Source organism: Pygocentrus nattereri, chromosome 12 (genome assembly GCF_015220715.1).
Source record: "Pygocentrus nattereri isolate fPygNat1 chromosome 12, fPygNat1.pri, whole genome shotgun sequence".
Lineage (NCBI taxonomy): Eukaryota > Metazoa > Chordata > Actinopteri > Characiformes > Serrasalmidae > Pygocentrus > Pygocentrus nattereri.
The window spans coordinates 25,432,694-25,452,151 of record NC_051222.1 but is presented as its reverse complement, the minus strand read 5'-3'; the positions used below and the strand labels follow the sequence as shown (position 1 = coordinate 25,452,151).

The window sequence follows — 19,458 nt, the reverse complement described above, 5'->3', positions numbered from 1 at the left end:
TACTCTTCTTCTATTTAGATAACATATAATGCAAAGTCGTTACTGAATAAGTCTTAATATTAATAACTAAATAATACAGAGGTAGCAACACACCTGCAAATCCTTTCTGTATACAATATTGTGCAAAAGTTCACTTGCAGAAGGAGGGAGAAGCCAAAGAAAAAGGAATAAAACAGGAGTTTCCAAAATGAGTTAAAAATGTATTAAAAAAAATAATGAAAATGAGACTCCCAACAATAGTGCAAGACCTGAAGACCGCCACCGTCAGATAGACAGTGGTTAAAGCTTTCATCTCTGAGAGAGGAAAAAATTAGGCTCCACTCTGACTTCAGATCTGAAAAATCCACAGGAGTTTCTGAACTCAATACTATGAGTCTGAAAGGATGTGTAGATGACAAGAAGCTTTTACTGAGAAAATAAGACAGACATAAAAGTATAATGGTTGCACTGATTGGACATATATGATGCAGAGAAAGGTTTTATGGACTGATACACCTGAATTTGTCATTTGGGTTGCATTATGAGAAGCAGAAAATGCAACCAACTTCTAAGACTGAGCTTTGGAGGTGTCAAAAATATCCCTTGAAAAACTGAAAGTGAGTCTTCTGAAAAGAATGGAAGCTGTAATAAAGGCAAAGAATGAAGACACTAAATACTGATAAGTATTATAAATACAGTCAAATGCAAAATTTGGGGTGCCTTTGTCCACATTACGTTGTGCTGATTTTCCAATTGAAAATGAGTGAGCACATTCTTTACAGAGAACACATGTTTGTTCATTTTAATACACAATTTGCTACTTAACTGTTTGATTGCTGAATTTAACATATTTGTAAAAAATAAAGCAAAAAATGTAGCTTGGGCAAAGGTTATGATGCATTTTATATTGTGTGTTTTATTTCTTTTCTGATGTGTTAAACTCAGCAAGTCAGTAGAAATTGTGCTCTAAAACTTACATAAAATGCCATGTAGATTGTTATTAAGTTGTTGAGGCTTCTGTGGATTTTGTGTGTGTGTGTGTGTGTGTGTGTGTGTGTGTGTGTGTGTGTGTGTGTGTGTGTGTGTGTGTGTGTGTGTGAGAGAGGACATATTGGCTTTCTTGTGTCTGCATGCTTCAACAATAGTGTATATAAAAAGTATATTTCACATAGTGACAATAAATAATGACACTGTGACCATAAATTAGAGTCATATATTTGGATATTTGTTCTTAATATATAATAAAGGTCCCCTCTCCTGCTAACAGTTGAAGAGAGGGTTTTAACTGGCTCTGCCACTGAACTTGAGTATCTGTTAGCGGTCTATGAGCTTATAGAGATTTTTATAGAGAAGAAATTCAGCCCCATGTCTCGCCCCAATACTTTGAAAAGTGTGGGTCGACCAGGCGGCTCTGGAATAATAAGTCTGCAGTTTCGGAGGTTAATGCAGGTTTAGGTGCTCTGGGATTCATACACTTTCAGGAGCCTGGGTTGTGGACTTGTAATTGGTGTGCAGCCATTCAGGACCACACCCATTTCCTCTGACATCCTGTCTGCTTTATTGCTCACACACATACACAGAGAAATACTGGTTCGGAAAGCAGGTCAGCGGAGGCCGGAGCAGTCAGCATGTTTCTGTTGTGTGTCTCTCCTGAATCAGCGGCCGCAACAGAGAATCGAGGTGATTTCCGCACGCAATCGACCAGCTCCATTTATCAACACGCTACTGTACATGCTGAGCAATGAAAGCACCACTGGCCTGCTGAACCCTACCAACCTGAGACGTGTTCACTGTAGTGCAACACCATGCAACATTTATTTGTAAGGGGAGGCGACATAATACTGTTGCCTCTGCACATTTTTTTTCGAACATCCTTAGCATGGCAATGATGGCTGGGGAGTGATACACTGATCCGTTGCACAAAGCCCATTACTTTGCCAGTAAATTGAAGTTGTGTAATGCATACACTGATAAGGTTAGCTGTGTGTCAGGATTTCATTATGATTTCCTGGACTAGTATCCACTCCTTGCCAACAAGGAGGCTTGCATTGGATGAATGGTACAGCATGTGTGTTAGATTTACAGTGTTGATCAATGCTCTAGTGACTGTAATGCCATTTTTGGTGGTTTGTAAGTCAAGCCTTGTCCAGACACAAACACAAAGGTGTATTTGTTTTTTTTTTTCATTCATGGTTATCTCTTATGTATTTTGCACAGTTCTTATAGACTTTATATTTGGGCACTCCTGATTAAATTGATGTGTGTTGTGGATTTTCTAAGTGAAAATAAGTTAACAAGTTAACTCATCTTCTACAGTGTGTGTGGGTTTAATATACAATTACTGTGCATTTGCTGAAATTGACATTGGACAAAAATTCAAACAAAATGTGGCCTGTGCAAAACGTTATGACACACTGTATTCATTTCTATTTTATGCTTTATTACTTTCAAATATGTGAAAAACAGCAAATACGCAGAAATTACACTGAATAAAGCCACATTTAAGTTGGAGTTGGTTAAATTTAAATTCCCAAATGTGTTCAAATTTTTCATACAACTGTAGATACCCATGTGCAATAATAGCATGTGTGTATTATGTATGTGTTGTAGTACTGTGGAAAAATCTTAGGCTTAAGGAAACTGTAGACAATCATTTATCCTGGCAGTCACGAGAATAAATGCAAATAAACATAATTATATAGATTTGCTCAAATTCACCACCCACACACCATGCTTAAGTCAATGAAGAACTGATTGATCAAATTATTAATGTTACAGTTAATAATGTATTTATTATAATAACAGTGTTTTCTTGAGCAAATAAATTAAATCGTTTTTTAACTCTTGAAATTTGTCTCAAGTTCTGTTTGGGCTTTTTTAATATTGTGTGAAAATTGCTGCAGAAACTTATGCAATCAATCAAAATGTGTAATTTGACTGGGTGTTCAAACTTTTGCATATGCATATAGATAGTAAGTAATAGTGACACATCCCACATGTATTATATACATGTAAATATTTATCTGTAATTGCTCTTTTGGTTAAAAAGTTTAATAGGTGGCTGGAAAAACAGGTCAAACAAAGCACTTAACATAGTCATGTGCACTTTTCTGACACTCATTATTATTCTAAAATCAGCTTAAAACACACAAGACCAGTGCAAGACACTGACAACTATGCTCATATTCACAAAGCATAAACATTTCACATGCGTTGCCTGTCAGTATCTACACATCTTCAGCCAGCTGTCCACTGGATGAATTTATTCATGATGAGGTGTGGGTGTGTGTGGGGGTGGGCCAGGGTGCTGGTGGGGGCACATGGAGCTCTTAAATAGCTCAACACTTCACTCAGGCACTGCACCTGTGCTGCTTTTATATGCCACATGACTGTAAAAAGGATTCGTTGTACGATTAGAATGGTTCATTACACTTTATCAACCCTTGTATGTCCAACCTGTCACATACTGTTAGACTAATGCATTTTTCTGTATCACTCTCTACCTCCCTGTTAATTAATTCATTAATTCATGCATTCCTTCAGATTTTCATTCCATTATTATTTACAGTCAAGAAAGTAATGCACTGAAATTATTTGATACAAATGTTTACATTATTTCTACATGAGCTCAGTTTTGTCAGTCAGTTTCCTTACTTGGGGTAATAACTGTGAGGATGTGATATTTTTTATTTGTGTGGAAGTGATGAATCATGTATTTCAGTATGAGGAAGGCTAATGTGCCTGTTCTGTGTCCCTGTGTGTCCCCAGAGCAGGATGCTGATGCTGGACGGGATGCCTGTCCTGCGAGTCAAAACGGAGCCCCTGCAGGCACAGAGAAGGGTAAGCAGCAGCAGCAAAAGCTAAAGCAGCAAAAGTTAACTATATATATATATATATATATATATATATATATATATATATATATATATATATATATATAGTTTATTTATTTTATAAATTATAAATGTATATTTTTCCATTACTTCTATTTTCTATGGTTTTATTTTTATTTTATAGTTTATTTTTATTACATTTTTTTTAACATTGTTGTTTTAATATTTTTATTTTTGATTATTTATTATATATTTTTTTCATGTGTGTTTATTTCTTCTTTGTATTGTCGTATTTTAATTTTTATATATTTTAAAATTTTTTCTATTTTAGGTTTTCTAAGCTTATTTGTGTTCCTTTATTTTATTTTATTTTATATTTTATATATTTTTTTTTGTCCATTCATCCATTTTCTAAGCCGCTTCTCCCTCAGGGTTGCAGGGGGGTCCCTTTTTTGTTTTAGATATATTTTATTTTTTGCTTGATTTTTTTATTTTTTATTTTAAATGATACAGAGTGCACTGCAGTATTAGACCAGTGTGCCTATCCTTTCTTGCTGTTTTTGTCTTTCATATTGACTGTTGTGTGTGTGAGCGGCGTGAGTGCAGGACGCGCGTGGGCAGTTTTGAAGTGCGTCATAAAGCAAAGCATGCTCTGTTTGTGCCAAAGCACTTTTCCTTCTTCTTCTTGGAAACTTTTGGTCCCCCATTAAAACCGTCTTGACCAGAAGCTACTAGGATTCGGAAAATTAGCTGTAATAAGCAGGAGCCCCCCTTACAGGGGCAAGAGCTGGACAGGGGGCTCTGGCAGAGAAGGGGAGAGAGAGGCAGAGGAGGGAGAGAGAGAGACATTAAGTTTCAAAACGAGTTCCATTTCAGCTGCGCAGCCTCCAAGCCAACCAACCGCAGTAAACACAGCGGAAAATTAGGACAGATGTAGCCTCAGATAATGTGACAGAGAGGGTCACAAAGAACATATAGTTTTTTTGTCTGTGTATGGATGTGTAATATTCAGGGTAATTAGTTCATAACTTACATATGTTCAATCCCTTTTATTAGGCCTGTTATTCAGTTTTTAATCTTAAGGCTTATTATGCTGTATGAGTCATTCATTATCTACTATGAAACTAAAGCCATATTCCAGCTGGATTAGTTTTACTTGAGGACAATGTCATTTGATTAGATCTGATTTTTGAAGATCTGTGAACTGATAAGACTTTTCTGGAATTGGCTAAACCTCAAGCTTCCTCAGGAATAGCAATCCTGTTATAATTGACCTAACTCTATTAGTGTAACAGAACTTCTAACAGACACTATTGCTTGCCCTGCTGGTATTGTCATTGGACCTGTGTCTTGAGTATTCTTTCACAATATACACTATTAAGATTAAGATTAGATTAAGTGACTCTTATTAGTCACACAACGGGAAAATTTCATCTCTGCAATTGACCCATCTGTGCAGTAAACCACCACATACACTAGTGGGCATTGAGCACACTTGCCTGGAGTGGTGGGCAGCCCTATCCATGGTGCCTGGGGAGCAGTTGGGGGTTAGGTGACTTGTTCAAGGGCACTTGAGTCATGTACTGTCAGCAGAGGGGATCGAACCATTGACCTTCCGGTCACAAGGCTGGTTCCCTAACTTCCAGCTCATGACTGCTCCCAAATGTACTTTGTACTTTACTAACTAAAACCAAGATTTATGTTAAGTAACAGCATCTCAAATTGGACAATAATGTTTTGCACTAGGGCAAAAAGTGGCCAAAGGGAAAAAATGACCAAAACTTTTGGGTGAAAAAAGCCAATGACTAAATAGGTCTACAATTAAGTGACAATATCGAACACTTGACAAATAAAAATTGGAATGATAATGAAAATGGGAAATAGTGATTCAAAAAGCGTTTGGTTTTTTTCACTCTCCTTCACTAGTCAGCACAGACAGGTTCAAACAGCTGGAGCAGCAGCTGATCCACAGTGAAATTCAAATGCAGTCCTCTTTAGCAATAACTGATTTTATACAATTCTTTAATGGAAATCACAAACATAATGAGTAACTCAATATCCTTTGGCAATACATTTTTTTTATCTCTGGCTTTGAAAGCTGTTACAAACATCTATTCATTAGGTGAGGTCTACGGCTGTTTCTTCTCTAAATGAACAGTAAAGCAACAGTCATGCTAGCATTGCCTTACTTAAATAGATTCAAATAAGTTTTAATGTTTAAACTAAAATTAAATTAGTCTCCTCATTCTATCAGTTCTCTTTTCCAACATGGTGACAATTGTCTTTGGAATATCTTCAAAATGATTACATTTTGAAATCCACAGCTGCATATTGCATATTGCCTACTGCTAATATCATGAAATATAGCTATTGATGGATGAAGACATCTAACTCCAAAGTGAAAATGTCAAACGGTTGGCTCTTCCCTTTGTTGCTATATATAGCAGTCTACACTTCAGACATGCTTGATTTAAGACAGCACGAGTACTGTACCTGTTGTGTAATTCTGACGTGAACATGTGAATCATTATGATGATTCAATCAGTGCACTGTAAAGAACAAAAACAAATGAGTTTCTGTTCATTTGTGTTAATTAACTCACATTTTACTGGAGTTTTGTTTTTGTTGTTGTTGTTTTAACATGTTTTTTGTTGTTTTGTGTTTTGGTTGACTGGTTCATCATGTAAAGTTATAATTAATAAATATTTGGTTACTGCCATCTTTGTCGTGTTAACAACTGGAATTAATGTGTGTGCAATTGCAGTAATTTGACGTACGGTTGATTATTTGATTGACAACCAGTTGTGAAAAAATAGCTAAAAAAATATTCTTTTAACTATGTTACAGCATGCATGAACATTCAAGCATTTACACCTGGGGTACCATAGTAATAGCCAGGCAACACCATAGCAACCACCTAGGATACCTTAGCAATGGCCTAGTAACACATTAACAACCACCTGGGAAACCATAGTAATGGCTTAGTAATGCTGTAGCATCCACCTGGAATATGATAGCAAAGGCCTTGTAAAATCCTTGCAACTACCTGTGATATTATAGCAAAGCCCTAGTGACAGCAGTAACCACTTAAATTACTACAGTAATGGCTTTGCAACACCTAAGCAACTAGTTGGGATACCATAGCAATGGCTTGGTAACACCATAGCATCCACATGGAATATAAGAGCAATGGCCTTGTAAAATCCTTGCAACTACCTGTGATACCTGTTATAGCAAAGCCCTAGTAACACCAGTAACCACATGAAATGCCATAGTAATGGCTTTGCAACACCTTAGCAACCAGCTGGGATACCATAGCAACAGCCTAGCAATACCTCAGCAACCACATGGCAGACCATGGCAACAGCTTAGCAACACCTTCCCAACCTCCTGGGATACCATAGCAACGGCATGGCAAAATTACACAGATAATTTATCCCATAAGAATGAACCAGTCAAATCCCACACAAATTACATTACAGAACCTTGGCTAAAGCGAATGTAGCTCGAATAGTGTTGAACATGTAAGAAATGCTTCTGAGAATGAAGGGAGGTTAAAAAGACAGATAGAAATCATGCTTCTATTATCTTATATTCAACAGTCTCCGGAAATAAGAGCTTATCCAGACATGGGCGTGCTGGTGATGGACAGAAGGTTCCGGACTCATTCACCTGACAGATGCTTCCCTTTCGACCTCTTCCAGACACAGACAGAGCCTGTTGACCTTTCCACCAACAGATCTCGCTCATCACCTTCATCATCATCATCACTATCCTCATCACCTTCATCATCATCATCATCATCAATACGTTTCTGTCCGCGCTCCCCTCCACTTTCATCCACCAAGTCCCCTTCATCATTGTCATCATCATCCTCTCTGCCATCCTCCTCACCTCCTTCCGTTATAACCCCCGTCCCGCGTCTGAAGCTGTCTCCATCCAGGGTGTCGTCTCCACCCTCCGTGGCCTTGAGGGGGCAGCCCTTCCTTCCCCTGCCACAGCAGCCCCTGCCTCACTGCCCCAGCCCTATTCACGTCCACCCCCGCAGGGTGCCCGTGGTGGTACAGCCTGTCCCGCTGGTATATCCTGGAGTGGGATCACTGGGCCCTGGAGGTCTGATGATGCCCATACTGGAGGAGAGTAGGATACATGGAAAAGGTGAGTGAGAGAGAAAGAGAGAGAGTGATGTGCTTTCTCCTTAACTGTCAGTTACAAGCAAGACAATCCATAGGTAAAGCAAATATATTTCCATATACAAAACATGTGTCAAGTTTGTGATCCATTTCCATATATTTGACATATGTTAATGTTCAAAATTGACACTACTACATATATTTGAACATATTCACATATGGTCTTATTAGCAGTTTCATGTTGTGGTGGAAAACGGTTAAACCTTTCACTGATCCTGGCTGTCAGAAAGCAAATGTGTTATTGGAGCCTTCCAAAGTATTCAGATTCAGATCTGATAAGAGTGGCTAGAGTATATATTTTCCTAATGATTCAATATGAAATTAACTGTTTTTCCACACATTTCAGCCCAGATTCTTTTTTGAATTAAGCACAGCACAGGGCAGCCAATCAGAAACACAGGGGTCATTTACATATATCTGTCTTTAATAGTAACCTGCCTGTTTATTTCTAAGGAATAAAAGTAGGTTGTAAAACTATTACATAAAAGAACATTATGACTGCTTTCTGGTACATAAATCTACATACATGTTTTAATTAGGAGGAAAAATCTATGAATGTATGAATATGGGTAATTCGAGTTTAAATGGACATCTCTGAACTGTTTCTCCTTTAAAAAAAGTGAAAAAGACAAACGCTTCTTTTGTTTGGCAGATACTTACAAACTGAATTGTTTCCTGAGGAATCATAATTTAATTGACCCCTTAAATCATATAATCAGAGATTTAGAGCATAGCTTCTTTAGATTGAGTTGAGTTGTGTTGAGCTGTGTTGAGTTGAGTTGTGTTGAGTTGAGTTGAGTTGAGTTGAGTTGAGTTGTGTTGAGTTGAGTTGTGTTGAGTTGAGCTGAGAGATAATGTAATGCTTTTATTAAACATTGTGGCAGAATAAATGATTGTTCTCTGTACTGTTTACAGTTTCCCAACTGTTCCCCTTCCTGAACGTCTATACCTCTCCCACTCTGGCACTGCCTTTAACATTTGTCCCCTTTTCACCCTCTCTCTCTGTCTCTCTCTCTGTCTCTCTCTCTCTCTCTCTCTCTCACTTGTTTCCCATCTATAAAAGCCTCTCTGAGTCCTGCAGGGTCAGTGACAGAACCCAGAACCCAACAGCATGTTGAACAGACGCATTCTGATGACTGGAAGCCCATTGTGCTTCACACTCTTTATTCAGTCCAGCAGGCAGCAGCCTTTATCCACACAGGAAGTAGGTGCTCTGACAAAAACTGTCCCCATTTAAATCAGGCCACCTGAAATTTATGGGTAAAGCGCAGCTGATATAGAAACGTGCCTGGAAAACTACAAAAGAGTTTTTTATAGAAAATTAAAGGTCTCACATCGTATAAAATTGGTTGATGAAAGCATTGCTTGACATTACTACGTAGTATGTAAAGCATTGTTAAAGTTTTAAAACAACTTTCAAAAAGTAGATTTATAACACAAAGGTGTGAATAATTCTGAAGACATCATGAACCTGACATAGACTTTTTCTTAGGACCTCTCTCAAGAACAAATTTAAGACAAAAAAAGGAAGATATTGATGAATGAGGCCCACTGTTTTTGCGAGGTCACAAAATTCAAGATGTTTATGCATTGCTGACTATTCATCCAACTGCAGCATCTGCATGTTGTCCTCCCCTCAGTGCTGGCATGCCACAATTATCAGAAAAAAACTGCCTTCAAACATCAGATTTCCCCTCTAAAAATATATTTCTCGTTGTATTTTCATGTTGGAGTGTGTTTGCTTTCAATGCACTTTTCTTTGAGAGTGTAGCTGAGGAGACTAATAGCCTCTCAACACATGCACACACACACACACACACACACAAAAACAATCACACTCAGCTGCCCAGGAAAGCCTGTGTGCCTCTGGGCACAAGTGCTGTTCTTAATGGGCTCTGTGGCAGTGAAGGCTTTTCCCTTTTCTCTCTTTTTCATCCCTCATTCTCTTGAGAAAGGGAGGAGAAAACCAGACTGAAGGGCTGATTTCACATAATGTTGAATATAAAGAGATACAGTTTGTGTGTGTGTGTGTGTGTGTGTGTGTGTGTGTGTGTGTGTGTGTGTATACATGTCAGACACAGCAGTGCCACTGGAGTTTTTAAACACCTCAGTGTCACTGCTGGACTAAGAATAGTCCACCAACCAAAAATATCCAGCCAACAGCGTCCTGTACAAAAACAGCCTAATAGCCCCAATAATGCCTGCTCTGTGGTGGTCCTATGGGGGTCCTGACCTTTGAAGAACAGGGTAAAAGAGTGCTAACAAAGTATGCAAAGAAAGAGGTGGACTGTAGTCTGTAATTGTAGAACTACAAAGTGCATCTATATGATAAAAGCAGCTAATAAAATTGACTTGTCTTAGAAGCTAGTTGCATTTTCTGGTTCTCGCAATCCAAACAATCCCAAACACATTCAGTGATGGTGAGATCTGGATTCTCGGGTGGACATTCCATTGTTCTGAGAAAGCAACAGCTTCTTTGATTGATTTGTAACCTTTTTTTTTGTCTTTTTTCAGTATCTCTCAAAGATGAAAGCTTGATTAGCTGTTTATGTAAGGGTAACATTTTTGGCAGTCTGCTAGGTCTTCTTTGGTCTCCTGAAAAATTAATAACTTGGCTGTTTTGACTGAATATTAAATAAGTGCATAGAGATCTCTGACTATATATATACTATATGATATCTGTACAATAGGCTAGCCTTACATACAGACTTTTACTTTGAGCCAGCCCCTATGTGGAAGGTCCATGCCCTCTGCTGTGTCTTGGGAGGTTTCCATGGCAACTAGGTTGGTTGGTTGAACAGCAGGGTAACACAAAGCCATGACACACACTTATAGTCATAAAAAAAACATACCCCATGGACCTTGTATCCATTCAACTTCACAGAGACCTCTCTTAGCCTTTTCAGAGTGATTTATGTGATTTTCTTTATGTGGGGAAATCCTGTGCTTTTGATCATGCTGGCTTATCAGAACAGTAGTCAAGGTTGCCTTTAGTTTAGGATTAATCCACTGCGTCACATACAGTTATCAGAGAGGACCAAAGAAAAATCAACAAAGCTGCAATCACCAACATCTGATAAAGTCCCTTGCACTGGTAACATCCTTTTTGTGGTTAATGTGGAACTTTTCAATTAACACAATGGTAGCACTTTAATAAGAGCAACATTTATAAAGCTACATGACTGCTCACAAGCCCTTCATGGCAAATGACATAAAACTATGTAAACGTTCACAAATGCTTTCCAGCAAGTCTCAGATGGCAAACCACTTGGGCTGTTTTTGTTCATTTTCATGTCAGTTCACCTCGATATGTTTTACAACAATACTTTTTGCAATAAACATTTATAAATGTTCACATAGGTTTATAATGTATATGTCTGTGTGTCTGCCCTGTGATGGACCTGTGGCAACCTGTCCGGGGTGTATCCTGCCTTCTTCCCAATGAATGCTGGAGAAATTAGAAGGATAAGCAGTTTAGATACTTTAGTGTGTGTGTGTGTGTGTGTGTGTGTGTGTGTGTGTGTGTGTGTGTGTGTGTACATAGATTTATTTCATGAAAGGCTTATGTATGTGTCATGCAGCCTTATTATCACTGCTCTTCAGTAGATTGCCACCAAAACAACTTTGTCTTTCATTTTACATACTTTTGACAATGAATACTATTCATAGGTTCTATTCCAATTAAAGTATTTCTCTAAAATCATATTTCATTCTGAAACCTGTATTTTAAGACTGTCAAATCAGGAAGAGATCCCAGTGGAATCATTAGAATCATCTACTGAGAAAGAACGCATTGTTTCAAATGTGACATGCTGACATGTCGCACTACCAATAATGACCTCTGAGTGACCTCTAAATGTCTGTTGGCTGATGACCATGACTGAAACTATTATATCAAACCAGACAATGCAGATCTTTTTAACATGCTGTTACTTTGACTTGTGAAGTTATCATTACACTTGAACACCTCCATTCCTAAAATACAATTCAAGCTTCAAGACAGCTGCTACTACTGTTTTCAGCAATGTCCACTTTTACTGTATAACAGGATGTCATAACATTAAGTCTATTTGAGATGGCAAGACATGCAGTTTGGTGCTAATTAGTGGTCTAGAAGCTTACATTACTTGTTAGCTACATTATCCTTGTAGCTCCAATGCAAAATGAAATATCAGACATAAAAGATTTTTACTGTTAAATTTCTAAGCCAGTTTTTTAACCTCTACTGAAAAGAGGTGAGAAGTTCAAATGCGGATGCGCTTTTTAAGAAAATGATTAGCTAATGAAGTTTTATAACACTAGCTTCATGTGATTTTTTTTTTTTAAAGTTTTATAGGTAAACATTGATGCAGCATGTGCTGATATGCTGTGTCTATGTTGTGTGATTTACTCAATGTATTTGTGTAGTGTCTTCATAACCCCACCCTCTCTGTGCTCTCCCTCAGTCACACATCAGGTTCCAGATAGACCATCGCCACGGCGATCATTCAGTGACAGCGAGGATGATGATCTGCCCAACGTCACACTGGACAGTGTGAACGAGACCGGTTCCACTGCCCTGACCATTGCACGTGCCGTGCAGGAGTGAGTTACACAAAAACATACACCTATATTTACAAACCAGACATCAAAACGTATTTTTAGATATTTTATTAAAATATTTAAAAAGGAGGACAAGAAGTTATTAAATGATAAACAGTACATACAATCATATAATTGTCAAAAATGGCTTTGTATACTTTATCAACATTACCCTTCAATGGAACTAAAAGGGTCAAATGCAAACTCTGAAAAACAGCCCCAGATCATTATCCCTCCTCCACCAAACTCTATTTTTGGCACAGTGCATTCTGATGTGTAAGATTCTCCTGGAAACTCAGATTCGTCCATCAGACTACCAGATAATGAAGTGTGATTCATCAACATTTCCACTTCTCCATAGTCCAGTAGCAGAATGCTTTACACCACTTCAGTCGACACTTGGCATTGCATATAATGATCTTAGGCTTGTGTGCAGCTCCTTGGCCATGGGAACCCGGTTCTGGCACAGTTCAGGTTGACATTGCTTCCAGAGGAAGTTTGGAACTGTAGAAAATGACACAACAGAGCATAGGAAATTTTTACAAACTGTGCCCTTCAGCACATGGGGCCCCACTCTATGAATTTGCATTGTCTACTGCTTGATGGCTGAGCTGTTGCTTTTCCTAGATTGTTCCATTTCATAATGATACCCAGTCAGTTGTTGCAGAGTGAAATTTCATGAACTGATTTGCAAAGGTGGCACCTCAATAAACTGTTTAGTATGATGCATGAAATACTTGAACTCAATAATATATGTAGTTACATATATTATACTGTAGTTCGTATAGACATTTATGCCACTATACAGTAACAAAAGAACACAAAGAACTTCACATTTAATTATGCTTTGTGAGGAGATTTGATTTTAGCGATACAATTACACTGAAAGAGAGCAGGGAGTTAAAAAGAGTAAAAGAGAAATGCACTCATAAATGCACTCATACAGCCAGTGCCGGTAATTCACACTATGTAATAAGATCAGGCCACAGTAATCAGTTACAATATAAGAGGCACATGTAGACCTCAAACTAAACACCAGTCGGGTACGATGTGTGATACCAGACTGTTGATAGCTTCCAAGATGAACCCCCACTGTGAGTGTGTGTGCACATGGAATGTGTCATCATCGTTATGTTGGCTTTCTGGGGTTCCTTTGCCTTGCTTTTGTCTCTGAATTTGATAGAATTTCATGGAGACACTCTCCCTGTCAGCACGAATTCATCATCATTATAAATGGGCTTCTCGCAGTGTGTGAAGGAATGGCAGATGAGCAGGTGTGTGTGTGTGTGTGTGTGTGTGTGTGTGTGTGTGTGTGTGTGTGTGTGTGTGTGTGGAAAGGGAAGCTCATTAATAAAGGAATTCTCCCTGGAGCTTGGGTGGGTGACAGGGCCTCCTCCATATTCAGCATGCCCAGGGGGGAAGCTGGTAGCTGGGCTTGGATAAGACAGGGGTTGTGGTGTGTGTGTGTGTGTGTGTGTGTGTGTGTGTGTGTGTGTGTGTGTGTGTGTGTGTGTGTGTGTGTGTGTGTGTGTGTGTGTGTGTGTGTGGAGCTTCGAGTCCTGTGGGCAGCACCAGCTGATGGGTTGACCGCAGGGAGAAAGAGGTGGCCAGCCAGCAGCAGCGGTGTGGCAAAGCCTGAAGGCAACAATGTGTTATAACATGCCCTGGTGTGGCTGAGGAAATGTCAACCTTGTGTACATGGCCGTTCGAAAGTTTGGGGACATCTTGCCTGAAAGTTGACATTTCTCACTATTACCTTTCATTTAAGTGATAGCTATCTAGCTTATTAGCTAACGCTAAAAACAGTGTCTAGGCTAGTTTGGCTCAACGTGATTTACATTTTCCCTGATATGATGATAGATTTTCGCTAAATACTGATCTGATCTGACAGTTTTCTTTTTTAAACTATTGTTAGAAGCTCAAACTGAAAACCCAAAGGTGGTTTAAACAGGTGAAAAATCAGAGTACTGGTGAGTGCTGCCATAACAAGGAGGACATAAAATGTATAGGGTTTATTTCAAAGTTAGTACTGTAACAAATGCTGTCAGGATTATTGATATTGTTTTCCTTCAAATAAACTAGTATATCAGACTTAGCTTTTTATATATTCAACAGCTAATCAAACATAGCCCCAATAAGTGTAGCCAATAAGTCTGGTACTAATTAATGACAAGCAAAATGACTCAAGCAGACGCTGAAACAGTATATTATTTATTGGCATAGCTAATTAAATAGATGCTAGATAGTTATCAAACATTGTTACAGCCTTTGCAGTCCACTTTGATTGTCTTAGAAAGAACATTATTAGTTGCTAATCTTCTTAGCTTGTACTACAGCATGGGCTTGCTAGATTGTGGCTAACAAACCACTTGACATGGTTACATTAATTACAAGTTCATAGTCATTTTGTTATTTTCTGTGTGTACGTTATCCATGAGGGAATGGAGTCAGAGAGGTTTCTTACTGTGTCTGCAGACTGGACGAGCAGGCCAATGCGTCTTGCTGTTCTTTAACATCATTGTTCACTCAGGTCTCAAAGGGAGTGCATTCAGGGTCGATTATGTTCTGGGACACAGGTGCACAAGTAAGTGCAGTTCATGTCTTGGACTAAAAGTTGCTTCTCCCTGAGCCCGGATCAGCCGAAAGAGCTACGCCTCATTGTACTCTTCACAAGGGTCTCTCTGTGGCCTGACACATGGTCAGTGGCACTGCCTTGCACGTCCTCACCACTGGAAAGCCCCTCTAAGCAGCTCCGGCGGGAAAAATACAAACAAAAGACGGAACAAAATGACCAGCTCCGCCACTTTTAGCCCTCACTCAGCTGCAGCTTCCCTCTCTCCTGTTCTGTGGTACAACATTAAAAAGTCAAGTTTTTTACAACCAATTTTAGGAGTATTGGTTATGACACTTAATATTTGTCTGCTATCTTTTGGGAGCACATTATGGACCTTTAGCCTACCACTGTGGTCAATAACTATCACTGGAATTATAATTACATTACTGTAATAATTACTACCACTATCTTGCTAGTTTCCAAGTAGTTACTAAAGAATTTATAGTAGTAAGAGAAAAATTTTAATTTAAGATTAAAAGATGAATAGGTCATTTAAGAAGTTTGTAGAGCTCTGTTTTACCACTTTATCGTTTACTTGATACACAATCTTTTTTCCCTGTATTAGTGTTCTGCACAGTGCTCCTACTTTGCTGATAGTGAAGAGTGATTTGTGATGTTATCCAAAAGGTGCCTAGTTTGTGTGAAATAAGAAAAATCTGAAAAGCTCTAAACATAACAGACTTTAACCTGGAACAGTATGAGCATCAGTTGACCTACCCCAAGCTCCGCCTACAAATATGCTCTTTTGTGGCCACTGTTACAAGGCTGGACACACGGAATGTTGATAAACCCTATTGAGAAGTTGTACAACTGAAATTTGCAAAAATAAGAATAAAATTATTCACATCTTTGATAGATGTGCCACATAACACTGAGTTACCTGTTTGATACGCTAGGCTATCAAAGTGGACTATGTTATTAAAACTAGGCAAGTTAGAAGAAACCATGGCAAATTTTCCACCATGCTTGCACACCGAAAGATCTACAGTGAGGAAAATAAGTATTTGAACACGCTGCGACTTTGCAAGTTCTCCCACTTAGAAATCATTGAGGGGTCTGAAATTTTCATCTTAGGTGCATGTCCACTGTGAGAGACATAATCTAAAAAAAAATCTGGAAATCACAGTGTATGATTTTTTAATAATTTATTTGTGTGTTACTGCTGAAAATAAGTATTTGAACACCTGTGAAAATCAATGTTAATATTTGGTACAGTAGCCTTTGTTTGCAATTACAGAGGTCAAATGTTTCCTGTAGTTTTTCACCAGGTTTGCACACACTGCAGCAGGGATTTTGGCCATTTGGCCCATTCCTCTACACAGATAAATGATCAATGATCCTGTATGTCTTATGTATCCTGAAAATGTGACATTTTACATGATAAAGTTCACTAACATTCAAAGGTTTGGAACTGCAATTTTCAATTATACAAAACTAATGATACAATGTTAGTCTAGTTCAAGTTCACAGCTTCCAAATATAAATAAGACATTCGGAAGATGTGAAAAAATATGATGTGTCCAGAACGATGAACAGATCCAGCGATAATTCCAAAACGACATAAAAAAATGAACTGCAAATAAAAAGCATATAAAGAGTCAAACAGTGTAATTTAGTTAACAGTGAATCACAGTATATTGTTTATCATTTTACTCATTTCATGTTAACAGAAACATGTGAAAATACCTTTTGGTGAATAGTTTGTCATGTTTGAAGAGTTTCATTCCAAAATGCAGTATAACAATTTTGGATTTAAGTTTTTGAAAAGAAGGTAGTATTAATCATAATATAGCACTGATACTTCTTGCATGTGTAAAGCCTACGCTCATCATGTATATCATTAAAATAAATAAATAAAAATAAATAAATAAACCTTGAAGTAGTCTATGATGCAACATTTTGGAACAACCCTTCCTTTAAATCTAGTAATCTTAAAACCTTCCTGTTTAGATCTGCTTTTAGTTAAGAAACTTTTGTCTGTTCTATCTCTTTCATTTTATCTTTTTCAGTTTATTTCATTATTTTATTTTGTTTCCTTCTATCTTTATTTCTTTTAATGTGTTTTGCTTATCTTTGTTTTCTTTTTATTTATTCTGTAAAGCACTTTGAGTTGCATGTATGTATGAAAGGTGCTATACAAATAAAGATTATTATTATTATTATTATAAATCCACACAGTTTAAGCTGTTATTGTACCTAAAATAAAAATTGACAATATGGCAAAGCGATCCTAAATCTTCAGACAGTACTGTAAATATATTGTTCAATTAAAATAACTCTGTCTAGGCGAACGTATTGTGCTAAAGAAAAAGTTACATTGGGAAATGTACTACATTTTCCCTTTAGGTTGAATTGAGGTTTTTACCCACATTCTGTAAAACCTGTCCAACCTAGCAACAGTTGCTGAGAAAAAATGCATTAGTGGGTGAAGCATGGATGGGCCAGTAGAGGCTGCTCACACATGGAGCTTCTTTAGGACTGTGGTAGACAGTGGCTGGTGATTATGGAGTTTGTTCGTTCTGCGTCTCAGAACCTCCGTTTTGAGAAAGGAGAGAAGTTGTGGGAGTTCAGCAGTTCTTTTTTCCCCTCCATCTCCTCTAGGCCCCCAAAAGAGCTACAGCTGCCAAGAGCCGCAGGTGACCCCCCCTCCCCTCTCCCTGTCTCTCTCTCACACACACATAAATGATGCACCCCTGCGGCCCAAGAGAAACAGGAAGTGGCTCGGCGGGGGGTGAGAACCCACTCCCAAACATCTCCAGCTAAATCCTCTCACTCGGGCCAATGCTCTAAAGGTCCATGAGTTTACAGTGCCTGCGTGTGTATGAGTGTACGTGTGCTTGCTGGAAAAACGAGGCTGCTATATCTTTTCTCGTGAGGGTGGAAGTCTGCACACGCAGCATTTCAGTTCGTACTGTTCAGAAGATGTTTGACTCTGTTTTGTTTGAAAGTTTCTGAAGTTTATGTAGATGCTGTTTACAATCCACAAATATGTTTATTGACAAAACTCATTCCTTCTCATAATGGGCTTTCATCTAAAAGTAAACCAGACATGCTGAAAATATTAATGTTGCTAGAGTCTTTTCTGCTGTATCTGGAGCACAACTGTCCAACACGTTTTAGCTGGGTTTCCTCAGCTCCTCACACATCTGATGCAACTAATGAACAAATTCACAAGACCTTCCTGTGGTGAACTGGGTGTTAGAGAAGAGAAAACATTACATTTGAGAGGCTTGAGGGCCACTAAACTGTGAAGTTGATGTTGATTCCTCATCTCCATAGCACAATGGTGCCCTCTGGTGGCTATCACTAGTATTAATAGTATGGTATTTCCCTCACACTACAGCAGCTATATTATCCATCTATCCATCCATCCATCCATTTTCGAAGCCGCTTCTCCCTGAGGGTCGCGGGTGCTGGAGCCTACTATATTATTATTATATTGTTATTATTATTATTAATAATAATAATAATTGACTTAATTTATAGAGTAACTTTCATTGTCAAGTAGCTGCTTTCAATAACAGTACATTTACAGTATTTATTCAAATAAACAAAGAAAATAATGTCAAATTGAAAGAGATAAAAACAAAAGAAAACTTTCATTTTACTGTGTACTGAGATTCATTGCTTGAAAATGAGGTTTAGAACAGAGCTCTTCAATTCCAGGCCTTAATAATAATGAGGTTCTGGTCATGGATTTTGTGATCACTGATAGGTGTGATCCTGAATGGCTAATGGAAATTCAATGAACTATAGATGATTTAAGGTCCAGATTTGAAGAGCTCCCATTTTTTCTTATTTAACAGCGTGTATCTGACATTCAGTGTGGCACACTAGTGATGTCCAGATACAGAGCTATGAAGTAAGGCATCACTGAATTGACTCTTGTCTGTAAAATACTTTGGAGAGATGCCATAGAACCACTTTTGGTTCCTTAAAACCCTTCCTTTCCGTGCATAGTTCTTTGGAGATGATGTGTGATAGAGAGATTTGGGAGTGTGAGGAACCTTTCAAAAGTTTCGAGAGCCTCCACATGACGTACATGTTGTGTAACACCTCCAGGAGGTTCTCTGGCTTAAGATATTTCCTCACTCTCACATCTCGTTTTCATGATTCTGTAATGAACCAAAAGTAGTTCTTCTACTGCGCTCAGTCTTTTTTGTGGTGCCCTTGTGTTTTTTGAGTGTGGGTTCCAAAGTAACAGTGGGTGTGCTGTTCCAAGTATGATCCAGCATTTTCATTTGTGAAAAGTGGACAG

The 19,458-nt window shown here is 38.2% G+C and overlaps 1 protein-coding gene across 2 annotated transcripts in view; it reads left to right on the top strand.

Annotated features, from left to right (window-relative positions):
• The window catches only part of klf12a (Kruppel-like factor 12a), a 36,732-nt gene that overhangs the window by 11,093 nt on the left and 6,181 nt on the right, over positions 1-19,458 (top strand). Inside the window, exons 2-5 of one of the 2 annotated variants that reach the window (XM_017715116.1) lie at positions 3,748-3,819; positions 7,415-7,970; positions 9,069-9,209; positions 12,451-12,589. In XM_017715116.1, the coding sequence (XP_017570605.1) occupies positions 3,754-3,819; positions 7,415-7,970; positions 9,069-9,209; positions 12,451-12,589 (902 nt within the window). In that variant the 5' untranslated portion in view covers positions 3,748-3,753. The remainder of the gene's footprint in view (positions 1-3,747; positions 3,820-7,414; positions 7,971-9,068; positions 9,210-12,450; positions 12,590-19,458) is intronic. The other variant, XM_017715117.1, reaches the window with a different exon arrangement.